The 20,046-nt window shown below is 36.4% G+C and overlaps 2 protein-coding genes across 5 annotated transcripts in view; both read left to right on the forward strand.

Moving 5' to 3' along the window:
- LOC127004166 (dual specificity protein phosphatase 3-like) lies at window positions 1-19,517 on the forward strand. Of its 3 annotated transcripts, none has more exons than XM_050871645.1 (4): window positions 1-162; window positions 5,984-6,272; window positions 8,581-8,804; window positions 12,091-19,517. In XM_050871645.1, the coding sequence occupies exons 2-4, from the start codon at window positions 6,118-6,120 to the stop codon at window positions 12,291-12,293; spliced, it is 582 nt and encodes a 193-aa protein (XP_050727602.1). In that variant the 5' UTR covers window positions 1-162; window positions 5,984-6,117; the 3' UTR covers window positions 12,294-19,517. The 3 variants fall into 3 exon arrangements, with proteins under 3 accessions (XP_050727602.1, XP_050727605.1, XP_050727603.1); XM_050871648.1 differs by having other exon boundaries at window positions 162-182; window positions 12,091-15,906; XM_050871646.1 differs by lacking the exon at window positions 1-162 and adding an exon at window positions 236-2,156 and having other exon boundaries at window positions 12,091-15,906.
- LOC127004165 (dual specificity protein phosphatase 3-like) overlaps window positions 17,295-20,046 on the forward strand; it is a 19,368-nt gene continuing 16,616 nt past the window's right edge. The window contains exon 1 of one of the 2 annotated variants that reach the window (XM_050871641.1): window positions 17,295-17,367. The gene's annotated coding sequence lies outside the window, so the exon portion shown is untranslated. The remainder of the gene's footprint in view (window positions 17,368-20,046) is intronic. The other variant, XM_050871638.1, reaches the window with a different exon arrangement.

A 20,046-nucleotide genomic window follows, 5' to 3' on the forward strand; every position in this document is an offset into this window, starting at 1 on the left:
GTTAGTACCGGTACCGGCACCGGTATCTGCCTACCTTTATAGCAGGCAGGCAGGAGGCGCAGGCGCGGCCACAGTGTCTGGTGGACGAGTTTATAATTAGTGTTGACGTGGCCCTCACTGAGTTCCACGTTATTATTATTAGTTTATCGACGTGGCGGCCCAGTAAGTCACCCAAGCCCCGTGTGAGCGTGGAGAGTGTGTCTGTGTGCCCCTGTCCTGCATGCTGAGGGGGGTGCCGCTCCCCTCACCCAGCCCTCATTAACTTGGTTGCTATACATAGTTCAGTATTGTCAAGCCACAGAGCAGCCCCAGAACGGTACACTGAACCCTGGGGATCAATATAATAACAATTCTGTACATGTAAGACATAACAACGCCGCTAATCGTGCTGAAAATGTAGTTCGTCCAGGGTATGAGTTTCAGGTGCCAGGGTCAAGTCATTAGGTCTAGTCATGCTGTAAGTCAGTATGATAACAGTTCTATACTAGTAAGGCACAAAACATCGTGGTTAATAATGCTGAGAAAATAGCTCCGAGGCATGGGTTTCAGGTGCCAGGGTCAAGTCATTAGGTCTAGTCATGCTGTAAGTCAGTATGATAACATTTCTATACGAGTAAGGCACAAAACATCGTGGTTAATCATGCTGAGAAAATGGTTCCGAGGCATGTGTTTCAGGTGCCAGGGTCAAGTCATTAGGTTTAGTCATGCTGTTAGTCAATATGATAACAATTCTGTACAATTAAGGCATAAAGCACTGGTTAATCATGCTGAGAAAATGGTTCCGAGGCATGTGTTTCAGGTGCTAATGTCAGGTCATTAGGTCTAGTCATGCTGTTAGTCAATATGATAACAATTCTGTACAATTAAGGCATAAAACACTGGTTAATCATGCTGAGAAAATGGTTCCGAGGCATGGGTTTCATGGTTAATCATGCTGAGAAATTGGTTCCGAGGCATGGGTTTCAGGTGCTAGGATCAGGTCATTAGGTCTAGTCATGCTGTTAGTCAATATGATAACAATTCTATACAATTAAGGTATAAAGCACTGGTTAATCATGCTGAGAAAATGGTTCCGAGGCATAGGTTTCAGATGCTAGGGTCAAGTCATTAAGTCTAGTCATGCTGTTAGTCAATATGATAACAACTGTGTACTATTAAGGCATAAAGCACTGGTTAATCATGCTGAGAAAATGGTTCCGAAGCATGTGTTTCAGGTGCCAGGGTCATTAGGTCTAGTCATGCTGTAAGTCAGTATGATAACAGTTCTTTACAAGTAAGGCATAAAACATTGTGGTTAATCATGCTGAGAAAATGGTTCTGAGGCATGGGTTTCAGGTGCTAGGATCAGGTCATTAGGTCTAGTCATGCTGTAAATCAGTATATAACAGTTCTATACAAGTAAGGCATAAAACACTGTGGTTAATCGTGCTGAGAAAATGGTTCCGAGGCATGAGTTTCAGGTGCCAGGGGTGGGTCATCATGCCTGAACTGTGGGTTGAGTGTGAGGCTTCCAAACACACTTCTTGGCATGCCTTTGGCCCTGACACTGTTGAAAAATGGAAAAGATAATATGTTATTAAATACCGCAAAGTTTGTCCATAATGATTATACAGTAAATCTACTAGTTTACCCAGTGATGGTTCAAGAGGGAAGGGAGCCAGTACTCATACTGGGGTGACTCTTACCAGAAGGTTTTTAACATTCCAATCATAGCTGTTTTTGAGTTAACTCTGTCACTGTTGTAAACCCCTTCCAGGAGTTCATTCCGGTCATACCTGCTATTTACAACTCTTGAGGAGAACATTTTCCTCTCATGGGTGTACAAATGCCTTAGTTTGTAAAGTTTACAATGGTCTGCAGATGTTAGTGTCTGAGGACAAGTCTGAAGTAGACCCCATCCCCAACTACTCCTGACAAACCTTTTTAGGATTTTAAAAACATCAATCATTTCACCCCCTGCTCCTCCTCCAGTGTGGTGGTGTCATGATCTGATAACATGTTATCACGATCTGATAACATGTTGTCATGATCTGATAACATTTAACATATCTGATAACACTCCATCAGTTGATGGTGTGTTATCACTTAATTGCTGCCATCTCTCCATTGTTAGATTAATGCTTGTCTTCTGGAGCTGGATGATGGAATAAGTAAAGGTAAAGGGTGAGGGGCATACACGACAGCTGCAAGTTACGTTGGCACTTATCTAAGGGTTGCCATTGGCCAGATTTTCCTGGACATGTCCAGATTTCAGGTGTCAAAATCTGCATCCAGGGGGATTTTTTAAAATTCTCCAAATGTCCAGAATTTCAACTTAGATCACTAATTTCTTAAAGAAATATCACACAGATATTAAACTCCCTAGTCTGAAATAGTGAGAGAGAGAGAGAGAGAGAGAGAGAGAGAGAGAGAGAGAGAGAGAGAGAGAGAGAGAGAGTCACTGAGTGGTAGCTGCTTTGGTCTAGATTCAGTCACAATTCTTATGTATAAAGTCCTGCATTTAAGTCATTGCCCCCAGCCTCCCAGCCTGGCCCACCGTTGCCTTATATCATGCCAGTCTTGAACCAACTTTGAAGCCAGTTTGGATTACTTGCTTGTTCGTGGCCTTGTGACCTAGTCGCCACAGCTACTACTAACAACTTGCCCCTGACATAATGCCAAAAGAGTGGAAATTCCAGGGGTGTGGAGTCAGAGTCTCTTACTTTTGGCTGTAGTTGGAGTCAGTCGCCTACTTTTGGCCGCAGTTGAAGTCGGAATCAGAGTTGGTAAAAATATTTCCAACTCCTACTCCTTTATGATACGTGTGATATTTTGTGGCTGGCTGTAGTGTGGTGTGTGGTGTGGCTGGGTTTCATTTGCTTACCGCTGTGCTGCAGAAGAGGGGAGGGGAGTGGAGTCGCAGTCGGAGTCGCAACCTTAGAATTTCCTGGAGTCAATTTTTTTATATCCTACTCCACACCCCTGGCAAATTCACTGCAAAGATGCAGAACTTATTCCTGTACTTCAAAAGAGGCAGGAATGAATGGGAAGCTGATTACACAATTTGATAAATTTGGTAAAAATGTTAACATGTAAACGAGTTTTTTCTGATGTTTATTTCAAGTGATTTTGACCTTCACAACACTTCCTTATTCCCCAGCCTAAGGGGGCAGGGGGAAAAATGAAGCATATCCAATGGTATGAACATCAGGTTTATTCAAAATACCTAAAAATCCATAATTTGTTTTTTTGTTTTATTTTGATGGTGAAGTGCATACTGATCTTAAACCTCATTATTACCATATATATATATATATATATATATATATATATATATATATATATATATATATATATATATATATATATATATATATATATATATATATATATATATATAAACACTTATTTATGTCATTGTGTGATTACCCTTACTGTCAACAATTGAGTTGTCCTGTCCTGTGTCCTCCCCAGTAGTAATATTAAGCCTGAGAATCCTTCAAGTCCCACCATATGACGTCATATGGGTATCTTGTCAGTATTTACTTTTTTTTTTTTTTTAATTTTTCTGGTTTAGGGTTTTATTCTGGAATAGTCTGTCCCTGACATGCCTTACTGGGAACTTTGGTGATAAGCTGTGACACTTTGAAGCTAGATCACTCATTAGGTCTGAACTGAGGCATCTTTGACTAGAAACAGCGGCTGGTGTTATAGTTATTATAGTTATTTTTGTTTATTTTATACTGATGGTATTGGGTTACTATCTTTGGCATGAATATCTGTCATTAGTGTCAACAATCGGCTCAACCTTTCGTAACTATGGAGTTTTTAAGTGGCCAGTTGCTGCCTTTGGTTTCCTGTCATAAACTTTGCTTCATACAAGAAAAATATGGTTGGCTTTCATATTGCTGAAGAGAAAATACTATTAAATTTTGTATATTAGTAAATTTTAACTTTATAGGAAAAATCACTCACTATGAAAGTAATAATGTGCTATGTAAAAGTTTTACTGGGAAAATTGTAAATAAGAATGTTCCGAATACAGAAATACCTCTTTAGGCTGGCATCATCAATAGGGCGGAGGCCTTGCCAACTTAACCAAACTGCAGAGTTATAAGAGTTACCTCCCAAAAATATAAATAAATATAAAACATCTAGCATGTTTGGACACAGGATTAAAGTGTACTCCAAGCATATGCTTTCCACCTTTGATAGGATATAGAGGTATTAGGGACTGCAACAGCACACCATAGACATGTTCTTACTTGTGCCACTTAAGAACACTTGGGCCTATGATTATGTGTTTTGTTGGCCTGATCCTCTTCTTAATCTTCTCAGTGGTACTGGGATCCTCTGAAGTAATATCATGAGCATGAATCTTCATGTTCTTCATGATTTGTAGGTGTTTGATTTGTCATCAAACTCAGCACATAGATACTTATTTTGGAGACCCAGCATCCATCCTTAACAAGACTTTCAACGTGTCCTAAAGCTCAGAGTCTTCGATGAAAGTGATCGAAAACTCATCTTTCCGTCTCTGATTCCATGTGGTTTGAGCCAACAAAAATTAAAAATGAGGAATAATAATCATATTCATTAACACACATGTAAAGAAAATATATTTATTTGTCTTTCATGTGCCGTATTTTAATATAATAGACATGTAAAAAACAGTTATATTTACTATAGTCTTTTCATGTGCCATCTATTGATACAATAGAGATGTTGAGAGTAAATAATATACATATGTTTCAAGGTAGAATGATAAGTTTTCCACAAAAATTCAAAAGGTATTTTAAATTCATCCAATCTGTTGCATCCTTCTTCTCCACTTTATTGATTACTTCTCTCATATATTGAAATCCAACCCATCCTAAATATCATTAATGTATGAGTTTGTGTTGTTTCTTATATGAAAATTATTATGTAGATTTTAGTTTTCTTTACCCTCCAAAATGTTTTCTTATATGCTATACTACATTTTTTTATTTTAAAGGTATACCATCTAATATCATAACTATCAAATAATATTTATTGCCAATAAAGGATATATGTTCCCTTCTATTTTATTTTATTTTTATCATCATTATTTTCTTTTCATGTGGCCCATAGTGCTAATAGACTTTTCTTTAAGGGGCCTGGTGGTCTACCTCAGTTTACAAGCTTAATTCATTCCGGAATTTTGCTCGTAAACCAAAACGAACGCACACCTTAGTGCTGAAAACACAAAGATCACACACAAGAGCACAAACGTAGGCGGACACAAGGGCGTGGATGCTACCTCTGCGAGTGTACAACGCGGACTGAGACCCCATTCCCATTGTTTTCTGCTCTGAGCGCTCTCGTCTTGCGGCGGACGAAGGGAACCCACGCTCGCATCTTCAACTTGTACAAACAGGATGCTTTGCTCACTTCGACCCAGTTGTTGGGGAATGAATACTTATGTAGTATTTACTTTCATATAAAACAACTGTGCCATGCTGAGCAGAGCATCCTTTGTTTACATGTACTGCCTATCCTACCGTCAGTAGTTTTGTTCCAGTTTTCATTATCCTTTTGACATTTTCATACACAATTTTTATAGAAAGAAACATGCATTAGTAAATTATTTCATTAGTATGATGCATTTAAGAGCAGTGTTGAAAAATAAAATGGCAGGCATTTTTTGACCCGTGCCAATTCATAAGATGTTTTAGCTTCAGTACATTGGACGTAAAGTGGCATTGAGAACTTTTTCTGGAGAAAAAATTCAACCAAAAAATATGATAATGAAACAATAATTTTGCCTTGTTGACTTATCTGTAATTTCGACCTAAAAAATGCTGACTTGGAGGAGTTTACTGTATAGGGTTTCCATATTCTTGCATTATTCTAATTTTTGTTGCATATACTAAATGTTATGAGTAGAAATGATATTGTTTGTGAAGGAATGTGTTTGAACATTTTAAGAAAAAATTTACTTTTTATGAAAACTGAATTAATTTTCCTTTTCTCTTTAAACAAGGAAGTGCATAATAACATGTGAAGGTCTATAAGACAAACTGAAAACCTTTGGAAAAAATAAGCCCCTGAGAGACGGACGATTTCCAAGAAACACTTGGCCTTAGACACAGTAATAGTGGATATTTCTACTGCACGATGGCAAATGCACAGGAAACAACGACTGCCCGAGACATTCTTACTGCCATTCAGAAAACACAGGTGAAAATCAGACCAAGCCCCGAGTCATCCCATGCTGCTGGGCTTGGAATCAGCATGGACGAATGCTACCCAGGAATCTACATCGGTGACCTGTAAGTATGATGCTTTGGGCTCCTTTACCTTTGCAGCCAAGGAAGTGAGAGCATCCACCTGTAAGATAAACTGCAAAATTATTATTGAATTTTGAAGGAAATGTTTCATATAATGTAAAGGATGTATTATTTTGCATACATATATGGGTACATTCTCTCCTGGCCTCACACCTGGACTGCATGTTTTCTGATAACTGGAATAGTTGTAATAATCCTGTGAGAAGTAGTTCACTCCTTTATTGGCATCCTCTTCACTAACCTCAACTTAAGGAGCAACTAGGAATCACAGAGAGTGAGGTCGTGAGCAATAATATAGGGGGAGTCTTCACCCCAGTAACGTCCACTTGGCTGCAAGGAGGTGTGAATTTGTGGAAGAGCATTGTCTTAGTAAGGAGACTGTTGCAAGGTTTCCAAATATCCATTCTCTTTATATGCCCCTACTTCCCTAGTTGTCTGAAGACCTGAAAGTAAAATGCCTTGTTAATTGACTTCCGTAAGAACTCTATATCCCTTCAATCAATAGGCCTTGAGCTTGCTCTTTTCAATCAAGAAGACTGGATGCTTCCAATGCATGGATGCCTTTTGGTCTCCAGGCTGTAGCAGTAAATACAATGCTTATCAGAAATGGTTCTGTAGGATAATCTGTAGGACTCTTCAGGCCTTGCTCTCTTTGATTTTTCCCCTCCTAAATCTGAGGGTAGTACAAGAGCTAGAGATGTAAAGACATGAATGGCCCCGTAAGTTATGAACCTTCTCAGGAAATATGTTAATCCACTGGTTTGAAAATCTCCATAGTCCAAAATTTTGAGGGCAGCAATTGAAATGTGCAAAAATAAAATTCTTAAATCCAGGATTTTTCAATATATGGAGTGTAGGTTCAAAAATTAGTAAGTCCAGATTCCAGACAGCAAGGATTGATAACTTTAAAAATACAAATAAATATTAAAAAAATGTGCTTTGACATTCAGTTGTTCTTGTGTTTTAGGGGGCCAAAGATAATGAGAAAATTTAAAATGAGTACTATAACCCATGCAATGTGGGAGATGAGCCATAATTTTAATAAGTTTAGACTAATGTCACTTATAAGTCAAGAGAATATTCATAAGCCTGACGAAGAAAGCTCAGTCAGTGTTCTAGCATGAAATATTACTTAATTTTTCACCTTATCATGAAGAAGACAGAGTAAGACATTATCCAATAAATTAAGTTCTGTTTATAGTAGCCTTTGCTGACCTTTTTTTATTAAATACAAAGAAAAGCCATTTCAAATAATCTCAAACTGTTTTGCCAACAAAAATGATGCCCTTACAAATCTTGCTCTTTAAAATAACAAAAGTGTCTAAAACCATCAAAAGTACACTCTGCCTCCACTCACATGCAAATTCATTCTATTTCAAACCATTGGTATAGTGAACATTTGCTAATTAAAAAAACTGTAAATGTATTTTACTTTAAATAAAATAAAAAATTCTCAGACAGCACCATATAATTTCCTGTCTTTGAAATTGGATTATTAAAACTTTTCTGATTAGTGGAATTCAGATTAAGACTTATTATACTATATTTTTATTATTATTATTATGACATTTTAACTATAATTACTACTACTACTACCACTTACTACCTCCAATACTACATAGTTTTGTTAGGAACTTCTATGTTTACCACCAGTACTAACACTACTGCTGCCACTTGTTCCTGTTATAGGTGGCTTATGTTGTGTTCTGGAGTCATAACCAGAGATGAAATCTATGTAAGAGCATAAACAAGGAACTCCCAGCATTGTGTTGGTCATCAGGCTTTGGTTTGGCGCCAAAATGATTTTTTTTTTTTTTTTTTTTTTTTTCAGATTTTAATATCCTGCCTTTAAGTAGTTAGACTATTGAGATTTTTAGATCACTGGACTTCAGATTAACAAATTATTACTGCAGTAGTACCACTACTACAATTATTCCTAAGTATGCTTGTTATTATTTCCCACTGAGAACTGAAATTTTTTATGCTGATGATTACTGTGATAAGTTTTTAAGTCTTACCAGACCTACACTATTTTTCATTTCTGACAAGCAATGCTCTTAGTCACTGGACACATGTCAGGGATGGAATCATGTTTATATACAGTGCTGATATACTGAAGCTTTTTGCTCATGATCATGAATGAAATATGAACTGATTCTTGATTCTTATTATATGCAGGGACATAATATTATGTATAGTCTTATTACAGTGCATCATATGTATAGAATTTTTTTGTATGCCCTAGTTGGTGCGTGTACAATGCTTGAGGTAATTTTGATTGTTTTTCTAGGGGTGCAGCAAAGAACAAGGGATTCTTGAAAAAAATGGGGATCACTCATGTACTGAACACAGCTCAAGGTAGTAAATTTGCCACTGTGGACACTGATGCTGATTATTATAGAGATGCTGGCATTAAATACATGGGCATGAAACTGTTGGACTTTCCCTCAGCCAACATAACGCAGTATTTTGATAGCGGGGCCATGTTTATTGAAGAAGCTCTGAGTGGGGGAGGTGAGTGCCATAGAGTTAAGTTAGTATGTAGGTGAAACTCTCACTCTAAAATTCAATTGGTTGGTTGTGGTTTTAGAACATCTATGATGAACAAAAAAGTTTTATATAAATTCCTAGGATGATTTCCATTAAATTAAAATTGTGTATTTTATTAAAATGAATTTAAAGGAAATATGTTAAAACACTTGGCTCGCCAAAATATAAGCATAAAGGGCATATGATGCAGTAAGGTAAAGATACCACCTGCTGCCAGAATTTGAAATTAATTTCAATTAATGGATATAATGCAGAGGGATGATACAGATCCTGCTACCTTCATAATAATGTAATTTAAAATATGTATTCATATTTCCATGAAAGTAAAAAAAATATTCGTAATTCAGAACTCATGAAGGACTTATAGATTTTTTGTTGAGTTGCTTTCAGATTGACTAAATTCATTACACAAAAATCTGTGCAGTTTATCCATATATAAGGATGCCTCTTGCCTTATGCTTTTAATAAAATATGCTTAGGGGCCAAAATCAAAGATATGAAATGAAAAGCAACGAATTCTCTTCCAAGGGAATCAACTTAGATGGGCAGAGACTATCCCTTGAGCTGGGCAAGGGTGGTCTCTCATTTAGTAACAAATTATGATCAACAACTGTCAGAGGTAGAGGTAGAGGTCAGAGGCAGTATGCATAAAACTACATATATTTCACAAATAACAATAATCACCATTCATAGAGAAAAAAAATTATGTAACGTAAAGGATGAACTGATTGACAAAGGGACTATCATTATTCATCTTAATACAAAGCCACAGCAGCATATTTTGATGTTCCAATCAAGTATTTTGCATCTGTAGTGTAGTGGGTCATTACCTTTGTGCATCTATAGTGTAGTGGTTCATTACCTTTGTGCATCTGTAGTGTAGTAGTTCATTACCTTTGTGCATCTATAGTGTAGTGGTTCATTATCTTTGTGCATCTATAGTGTAGTGGTTCATTACCTTTGTGCATCTATAGTGTAGTGGTTCATTACCTTTGTGCATCTATAGTGTAGTGGTTCATTACCTTTGTGCATCTATAGTGTAGTGGTTCATTACCTTTGTGCATCTATAGTGTAGTGGTTCATTACCTTTGTGCATCTATAGTGTAGTGGTTCATTATCTTAAGCCCACTACAGGACAAAGGCCTTTCCTAACATTCACCACCTCTGTTTGATATTAGTGTACTCCATCCTGCTCTAAGAAATGTTATAATTTCACCTCTCCACCTAGTCCACTGTCTGACCTGACTTTGGGTGCCATTCTGTTACTTGGTTGTCCATCTGTTATCAGTTCTTCATATGATGTGACCTGCCCTAGTCTATTTCTTATTCTTAATAGTCATTAAAATATCTTCATTGCCTCTCTAGTCCATGGTGATCATTTCCTGTCTCTCAATGTTGTACCCAGCATTTGTCTCCATTCCTCTTAGTACACTTCTTAGCCTTCTTTCTAAATATTTTGTGAGGCATCAAGTTTCTGAACCATATATTAGAGCCCCTTTTCCCAACCCTGGGGTCGCCAAGCGTTTTTCCTGGGGTCGCCAAGACCTCAAAATATAAAACGTGGTGTTATTTATATTATAACACATATACAACTAAACTAGTGGGGTTGCGGTCATGTCTAGAGGTGCATGATTGGGGTCGCCTGAAAAAAGGTTGGGAACCACTGTATTAGAGGTTACATTGATTGTACACCTTTCTCTCAGTTCCTGTACCAATAGGGCCAAGTTGCTCTCATTTGCTAAAGTCATAACAAGTTATGCCACCAGGGCCAGATTCAAAAGGCAGCCTGATTTTACCCAGATGTTGATGGCACCCCCTGCTCTGGAGCAGGTTTGGCAACTGCTGTGATCAGTTGCTTTGGGCTTGGGGCAGGATCCTACCTCTGGGAAGATAAGCCCCTGATATATACCAGGAACCTGCAGGAGACCAAATTTTTTGGCTGTGGTCCACTTAATTTGGGCATGGAAAGACCTGAAATTATTCCATTAGGGAATTTTCTACTTGCTGTCCCATCCACCTTTGATGCTGCCTAAATCTACAAATCCATAAGTCTGGGTTTGATCCCTGCCATGGCAATCAGCACACAGCCCAACCAGCTGCTTATCCTGTCTCTCAGGGTGATCAATAAATGAGCTCCTTGGAAAACATGGTAAAAGTAAGCTGGTAACTCAGGTGTCTCATTTCCCCTGTGTTTTGGGTAATGTGCTCTTTTCCTCCATAGACTCAAGGGCTAATGAGACAAAGATATTGAGACCAACATTTGAACTTTACATGTCTTCTCTTTTACCAATGCTTTTGAATGTTGCTATCCACACAACCATATATGCCCTCACACACAATTATCTGCTCTCCTACCAAACAAGAAATGAGTTTTGCTCACACTTACTACACTGACTCCCCATTCATGAAACTATCAGCATCATTTTTTCATATGCTAACTCATTTGCAATGAAGCACACCATTCTTAGGTATCATTTATAACCACTTGTACCTTTTTGTTCCTCTTTAGATCATTTGTTCTCACCTCGTTAAGGGTCCCTGGTTTAGGTTTAGTCTGGTGCAGTGCTAATAAGGAATAACGGAGCCCAATCAATATAGGAATAAAAGCCTAAAGGGAAACTAGAAATTATGATTGTGAAGGTCGCACCAACCATCCCTTTTAGCTTTCCTTTTAAGGAGTTTTACAATTGTTTGAGGCATGTCAAAGTAATATTCATATTTGGTTACCACCTTCATAATTTACCTATTGCAAGATTAAAAAATAGTACAATGATTTTCAGACAATATAATGTCACATTTTAGTTTTGGAACATGTAAGTTATTTGGTTATCATAATATAATACAATATATTATGATTAGATACAAGTTAGATAGTTATTATATAATTTTTTTTTTGCTGTGGCAGATTGAAGGATGACAAGCAGAAAATACTTGAATGAGAGGGAAAAAAATCAAATTCCAAATCCTACCTTTTTTCAGAAATAGTAAATTTATTGGAAGACCAAATAGTGAGAGTTTCCTGTGCTTGTGATATCTTAGTTCTATAGATTTTCTGATATGATATATGAATTTTATATTTCTTGATAAAGTTCAGCATTAGTAAAATTTTACTTTTAAATATTAACCTGCATGTAGTCAAGATTTTTACTAATTTATTATTTCATGATATTGAAATGTGATTATATAAGTTTGCCTACAGTTCCAAATTCTTGTGAGTAATTTCCTGTCACTTAAGAATACAACTTGGCAGGGAAGGTCCTGGTGCACTGCTTCATGGGCATCTCACGTTCATCCACCATAGCATGCGCATATCTCATGCTGAAGAAGAGGATGTCCGCTGTTGAGGCCATTCAAACTCTGCGCCAGAACAGGGCCATATATCCCAATGACGGGTTCCTCCAACAGCTTGCGGATCTGGACAACAAGCTTAAGAAGGAGCGGAGCAATCTTTAGCAGCTCCTTCAGCAGCCAACAAGCTACACTGCAGGAAGCTCAGATGGAAAAAAGGAAGATTAAAGACTGGCATGAATAAATGTTCTTGTCCTACATAATGAGCACTAGGAATTTATGAAGGCTGATTTAAGGCCTAATTTTGTCATAATCTTAAATGGCAACAGTAGGTATGAAAAGCCACTTTGTTGGTTAAAAGGGATTGATAATGGCAGATGAGATTTTGTCCATCCATATTGGTCTTAATGCTTTTTGATGAAACTGGAGTTATTAAGTGTAAACATGTGCATGTTTTGATAAAAGCCCATATTGGATAGGTTATCTTTTGAGGGACTAAAACTATAGCTTTCTCTGACTAGGCTTAGTGAAATACAAATTGGTCCCAGGTCTATTGTGTCATTTATGAGCCTCTGAGCTACCAGATAATATTGGTTGCTGTGCACTGTAGTATAAGATAAATTTGAAATCACATAACATCTCAGTCTTCTGTTCATTATAACTCCTATACTTAACTTGGGCATATCTCCAATAAATCAAAACAACTTCATTGATAATTGGTCAGAGTTTGGTATATGTTTAGCGAGTCCCTGACTGAGGTATGCCAGTTTTATGTAAGGAAAGTTTTGCCTGTCATAAAAGTGTTCCCAATGTACTGTAATAAGTTGTAATCTACATAGGTTAGGTAAGTTGCATTATGTAGGTGATAGGGTTTATTATATTTTACACATTTTTAACCAGCAGTCTTTGTAACTACAGACCCACAGTACATCACAACTGCAATAGTGATAAAATACAGGAATTCAGTAGAGTACTTTAGTCTTTCACATCACTTGTCAATTTCATATAGTTTTTATTTTTATTTTTATTTTTTATTGTTTTACATATACAAATCAGATGATGTTATAGTTTATATTGTAACTTTATACAGGGAGGATACTTCTCCCTGACCAGAATTATCACAGTATAAGAAATTAACTGAGTGGTTTCCTGAATAGCAAGTAGTGCTGAACGGGCATAAAATAGTTGTCTTGAAAAATCAGATAGAAACAATATAAATAGAGGAACAATAAGCAATAGAAATAGCCATTTGCATTATGTGTTGTATCTGCATACTAAAAGAACTATCAACATTAAGAGAGTATTTACAATATTTATTCGTCGTATATCATAACAGCCACTTAAAATGAAATCCGCCCTCGCCATCAACAGGCCGGGGCCATCCACTGGGCCCCCCAAGAGAGCCTTCCACTTTTTTGGGCAGCACATAAAAATATGGAGGGGGAGAGATTTTAATTAAAAAGATTTAATAGCAGTGAAGATTTTGTTATGTGTGATGAAGTATATTCTAATGTTTCAATAATGCCGTTGCCTCTGCAACTTTAATGATGACTTACTCCAGTTATTGATAATCAAGTTAGAAAAAAATGATAATAAAATGCAAAGTTCCATGGTCCCTTTAAGCTGATAATGCTGGCAGACATTTGTGGGTCCCTTTTTGATGCATAAAACTTCCACGGAACAGTTGCAGAGAAGATTGGAAATCCTTTACATACTTAATTCATATCTGAAATTGTAATCATTAGACATGCCCGATGTTGTGAGTTCAAACTAGCTGTCTTTTATCCCCAGACTAACTCTATATGGGGTGCAGAGACCTGTTTTGTGTGACTGGTCAGTTGCTTTAAGTTTGGGGTAGGTTGTAGTGTATTATGTTTGAGATCATTTTTCTTTTTACAGCTCGAAACATTCTATATTCTTCTTTTGGTAAAAACTACCAGGCGCAAACATAAATGAGTTGTTTTATTTTCACAGTTCTGTGATTGGATGATCATAAATATGTTAGGTTGGTAGGGTAAATAAGGGTTTTGTCTGTCATTCTGTTACATACATATTTAGCCCATCACTTGCTGAATTAATGTATACCTTCCCCTCATTTGGGTTATACCCTTTGTTCCCACCTTTATGTTTTTTTAACTTTCATATAAAAAAAAGTTATCCATGGCTGTTATAAAAATAAGTGTGTATTTTTTACATACTGGAGTTTTTTTTTTTTTTTTTTTTTTTTTTTTAATATTACTTAATTCCAATATACCATTGGTCTAGTTTTATTCATCAACATTTTTGGATGAAGTGCTTTAACTGCTTCTTGCTGATATGCTCAAACTGCCACATTGATTACAGTTGTTTGTCATGTAGTTCATAGATTGGTTTATATATATATCAACTATTGTTTCCTCAGTTTGTTCATTCCTGATATTTTCAGTGGGTTTTTCATATTTTGGGGTGTTACTTTTATTATAAATCATGCTCCTCTAAAATTCACACCATGAAACAGCCACTTGTTATCTGTGAAGGAATCACAACTAACTCTAAGGGTATTTTCTTAGCTCATAAGAGTCCCTCACTGTCACCCCATGGAGGGCCTGGGGGTGCACCTCTCTACTTCCTGTTCTACATACACACACCATAGTACTGTTCAGGACCTACCATCCTTTTAGCAGATTGCTCAACACAAAATGAATCTTATTACTATGTTTTATTGCAGCTACTAGATGTGGTATGTAGTGATTTTCATTGTAATTACAAAATGAGTATTTGATATATTGGTTATAAACCTATATCTACAATTGAGATATTTTTAGACATATCCCTATGTAAATCATATATATATATATATATATATATATATATATATATATATATATATATATATATATATATATATATATATATATATATATATATAGATATATTGTCATCCCAGTTTTGAAGGGCTGCACACAGTTAGTCAGTGTGTATACTGTTCAAGCATTATCATATCACATTGCATCAGTGAAAAAAAAGGTGATATTTTGTGACATGTTTTCAGTGTTATAAATTTTTATAGAGCTAACTGTATTGTAAGGAAGCAGAACTACTGATTTTATATTTATGAATCAATTATTATAAATATCACAGTAGTAGTATTGATAATAGGATATTTTTTATGGCTGAAAGATGTATAAATACTAGCAGAGTTTAATCAATCTGGTGAGTGTTACAGCATATGAAAAATGTTGAACCAGTTAACAATACAATTAGTGCAAAAAAATTGTTATGCTTCTGTAGCTAAATATTATGATTTACGTTTTTTTTTTTTTTTTTTTTATGTTTTGTACATGTTTATTTACTCAATTACCTGGTACTTACTCATTTTTTCAAGTTTTAATAACCAAGGCTTATTCAGAGAAGAATTACCAATGAACAGAACCAGTTACTTGACAAAATTGCATTAGAGCAAGGTGTACTAGTGTCAACAGATAGTTTTTTTGCATAATCTTTTTTTATCATTTTAACATTTTCTAGTGACATCCATGCCCCATGTGCATTTTGATCACTTGTGAATGGGTCAGTTCACAAGTATTGCTGTTGCTGGTAATCCAGCAGATAAACCTTTTTGTAATACTCATGCAATAAGTTGTCCAATGCGTTTGCTGCAGAAGGTGTAAGCAAAGTGGTCACAATTTATTTGTCTCCACTCTGGTGTGCTCTTTTCTTTCTGAAGTCCATCTTTATCACATTTTGTATTTAATAACTTATTGTTTAATATCAGTAAAGCTTGTGGCAAGGACAAAAATCTTGGAAAATTTCACATACCTTTTTAGCGTAGTACAGAACAAGGGCGGGTTCTGTTAAGAACTTACAGCGGATTTGATTAGCCCACGGTGCTACAGATTCATTCAACACGAGTACATGGCATTGTCGATACCTTTGCAGAAGGACAAAGGTTCATATCTTTAAAGTTGCTTGTGCTCCCTGTCTTACCTTATTGCTGTGAGACATGGACACTAAATAGTGGCTTGAAGAGTCAAACTGATGCCTTTGGTAATCTGTGTATTCACATCGCTGGAATGATTGTGTTAAATCAACAATGAATAGAGGCCTATTACCTGTATAGTCCGTAAACACCAATTATGGCTATATGGGCAGGTTACATGCTACCCAGGAGTCACCAGTTTTTCAGTAAGAGATGATCCCAAGTGAAAGAGGCCAAAGGGACACCCACAAAGCTTGCAATGAGCAAGTTGATGGATCCTGCCATGAGATACTTAGAATAGGAAGGTGTCCTGCATGGAGTCTTACTCAAAGAGATCCCCAGGGATGGTGTCTTAGGGTGGATGAGAAAATGCTCCTCTTGATTTATACTCAGATTGATTGATTGTACAATACAACACGTATTCATAAAACTGCTTTGCCAGATTAAGTAATTTTTTTAAACTGTGTGTGTGTGTGTGTGTGTGTGTGTGTGTGTGTGTGTGTGTGTGTGTGTGTGTGTGTGTGTGTGTGTGTGTGTGTGTGTGTGTGTGTATATGCTTGCACACCTGCCTGTTTGTTTTGCATGCATTGTTTAGTGTATAAATTGTGTGTGTGTGTGTGTGTGTGTTTGTTCTTGTGTACACATGCATGTTACATGTCCATGCATGTGCATGTATCCCATTTTGGTGGTTCAAGTTTGTGCCTGTTGTCAGCTGATTTTTTAAAGAACTTTACTAAAGGTGAACATTGACACTTGGAAATTAAAAGAAAATTATGGTTCCTTTCATGTTTATGGAAGGATTGTTGTTTCTGGAATTTGTAGCGCAGTTGGCAGGTTTACCGTTTACTGTTGACGAGGTTTCAAGTCCCGCTCCACTGCCAGCACAGCGCTCCGCAGAGCCATCAACAATTACGATGTCAGCCTCAAAAAAAAATCCTTGATGCACTTATCTGCAATGTTGTAGTGAACAACAATATCAGATTTACTTTTCATTTAACTCTTACAACACTCTTCTCTTTGTTTGTAAATAATAAGTTTCCTTAACTTGTCTTTAGTTTGTTTTAGAAGTTTTATTAACCAGTCCAAGTAATTAAACATTTGTTGAAAACAACTTCTCTGTCAAAATCATGAAGTAAAATTTAATTCTGCTTGTGATATATTTAGTGAGACAGTAGACTGAATATCTTTTATATATGAAGTAAATGAATTATATTTTTAATAATTTAGTATCTATTATAATTTTTGCTTTATTCCAGAAAGTTCCAGTTATGCTTATTGGAAGTAAGTACTGGTATTGTGCACAGGATTTCATGTATTGTAACATTTTTAAGGATTTGCATTTTTGGGGTAACTTAAGCCCACTAATTGGGTAGTGTTGTAGTCCTAGAGCTAGAAGAATATAATGGCCCTATGGTGTGTGTGTGTGTGTGTGTGTGTGTGTGTGTGTGTGTGTGTGTGTGTGTGTGTGTGTGTGTTTACCTAGTTGTATTTATCTTGGATAACAGGAAATTAGCCACTCTTGTTTGGGCCCTGTTTGTGTTTCACTCGGTCAAACTTACTAACTCTGAATTAATTCATCGAGGCCAGTCCCCATTTCAGTTTATCTATATGGAAACCTATAGTCCTTGATATGCTTCAAGCACCTTATCTTGTTAAGTTTCTTTCCATGTCCTCTGTCCTCTTGTTGTGACCTCAACCCGTACTACCAGATCTTTATCAATTTTGTCTATTTTCATCATTCCTCTGAGCACTGGAATCATGCCACCTTTTTTATCTTTCTTTCAAGGATGCCAGCCTCATTTTTTTCCAGTCTCTTTGTACAATAAATCTTTCAGACTGAAGATCATCTTGGTTGTTGCTCCTTGTTTTTTTTAATATCTTGTTCATATATATTTTACATGGAGATCATACTACTACTACATATTCCGACCTAGAGACAGTCAGAACTTATATTAATTTCTTCATCGCATCCACTCTTATGTTTGTCAACACTTTACAAGTTTCTCCCAACATTCATTTAAATGGGCTCTTTGGGCAACAAATTATCCAAGACCAACACTATCATGTTCTTTACTTATTTTGTATTTGTGATTTGTTCACTGTGAAGTGAGTAGCTAAGTGACAGCCTCAGTATTACATTTACCCATTTCCAATATGTAACATTTTTTTTGTTGTATTAAATTAAATTTCCTACGCCTGATTTCTTTCAAACATCCTCTTCTTGCATTGTTTCACAAATCTCTTCCTATTTTACTTCCTTCCTGATATTAGCATCAGCTGCAAAGATGATCACATATCTCATTGTTCCAACCACCTTGTCATTTGCATGAATCAGAAACATTGTGGATGCCAGCACCAGACTTAGTGAGATTCCACTCATTACTTCTCTCCATTCTGATATAATGTTCTTTATTTGTGTCATATGCCACTTTTTTTTTTCAGGAAGTCCCTCATCCACTCTAGATAATTCCCCTACATCTCCATATATGTTCAAACTCCCACAATTATTGTCATTTATGTGGTACCATAACAAAGGCTCTTGCCAGGTCTAGGTACATACAATCATCCATCCATCTCTTCTGTAGCATGTCAACCTCCTTTGAATTGTAACTCAATAAATCAGACACTTTGTCTTCCATTTCTGAATCCAAACTGGCAAAACACCCATATATCCAGATATTTTGTGCATGTCTTGAAATTTCAGTTTTATTTACCTAGTTGTATTCACCTCATAGTTAACAAGATTGAACCATACCTTTTTGCATTCATGTGTGTGTGTATGTGTGTGTGTGTGTGTGTGTGTTCTTGTGTGCATGCATGCTTGCAGGCATGTAGATGTGGGAAAAATTTTGATGATTCATGAAAGTGTATTGTCTTATAATTATTACAAATATAGGATGCACAGTTAACATTTGAATAACCTCTTTAAAGTGTAAATGTAAGTAACGAACAAAGAAAATTTGTATGTCTACAGCTTTGATGTGATGTAGTTAAGTGCTGAAGCTGTGTGCTGTTGTGCAGGCATGTGGAGTGGGTTTTGATCCTAATGTTGTAAAGTGAGGTATCTAGATAGCGTGAATATTGTACACACATACTTTGTTGGTGTGAGACAGAGTATTATGATATGCTACCGGAATTATTTGGTGGAATTCATAATAACCAATTCATTTTAATTTTCACATGAGTGTTGTTGGTATTGGATTTATTTCAACTTCACAATTCTGTTAAGTGGATAAAATCGTGTTATATTTTTTCCTTTACAAATGACGATACTTTTGATCCTCATATTTGTGTTGTAATGGCTTATCTTCATAAACTAGATTCTTTTGTTGGAAAGAATGCATGTAACATGGTATATGCAGGGGATGACTGGAAACCTAAATAGAAGTCTCCCCGAAGAGGAATATATTTCAATAAAGGATGCAGAGCTAGTCAATTTGTCATTCATCATGGTTAGTGAATTTTAGATTAGTGGAAAATTGTCGAAGTATAGTATTATCATTCATATATATAAGTTTGCAGAACCTTTAAACAAGATCCTTTACTTGTCTCAGACTTATAGGATTTGAAATTTAGTGCAGATTGAGTTAAATTTCATTTAAATGTATATGGATAGTTCGTCTATGAACTGTAAAGACATCCTGGTGAACTTTTTGGACGTTTTCTGGTGATGTGCTCCTTGACGGTCGTCCAGAATGGTTCAAGTTCAACAGACGTTCGGTAGGCTGGCCTTCCCTGAAATGTCAGCCTGTACCAGGAAAATGTTCTGGTTTGGGACCAAAGGTTTCCTGTACTACATTATAACTAATGGGGACCATACGCCTGGGGGCCCGTTGCTTCACTCACTCACCACCCATACTCCCAGCAGTTTCTGCAGCTGTCTTGTTAACCTTGCAGCGGAACTTGATGCAGATTCTTTGATCTGTGAGATCAGTCATTGCAAAATTACCAAACCACCAA

Source organism: Eriocheir sinensis, chromosome 27, assembly GCF_024679095.1.
Source record: "Eriocheir sinensis breed Jianghai 21 chromosome 27, ASM2467909v1, whole genome shotgun sequence".
NCBI classification, from domain to species: domain Eukaryota; kingdom Metazoa; phylum Arthropoda; class Malacostraca; order Decapoda; family Varunidae; genus Eriocheir; species Eriocheir sinensis.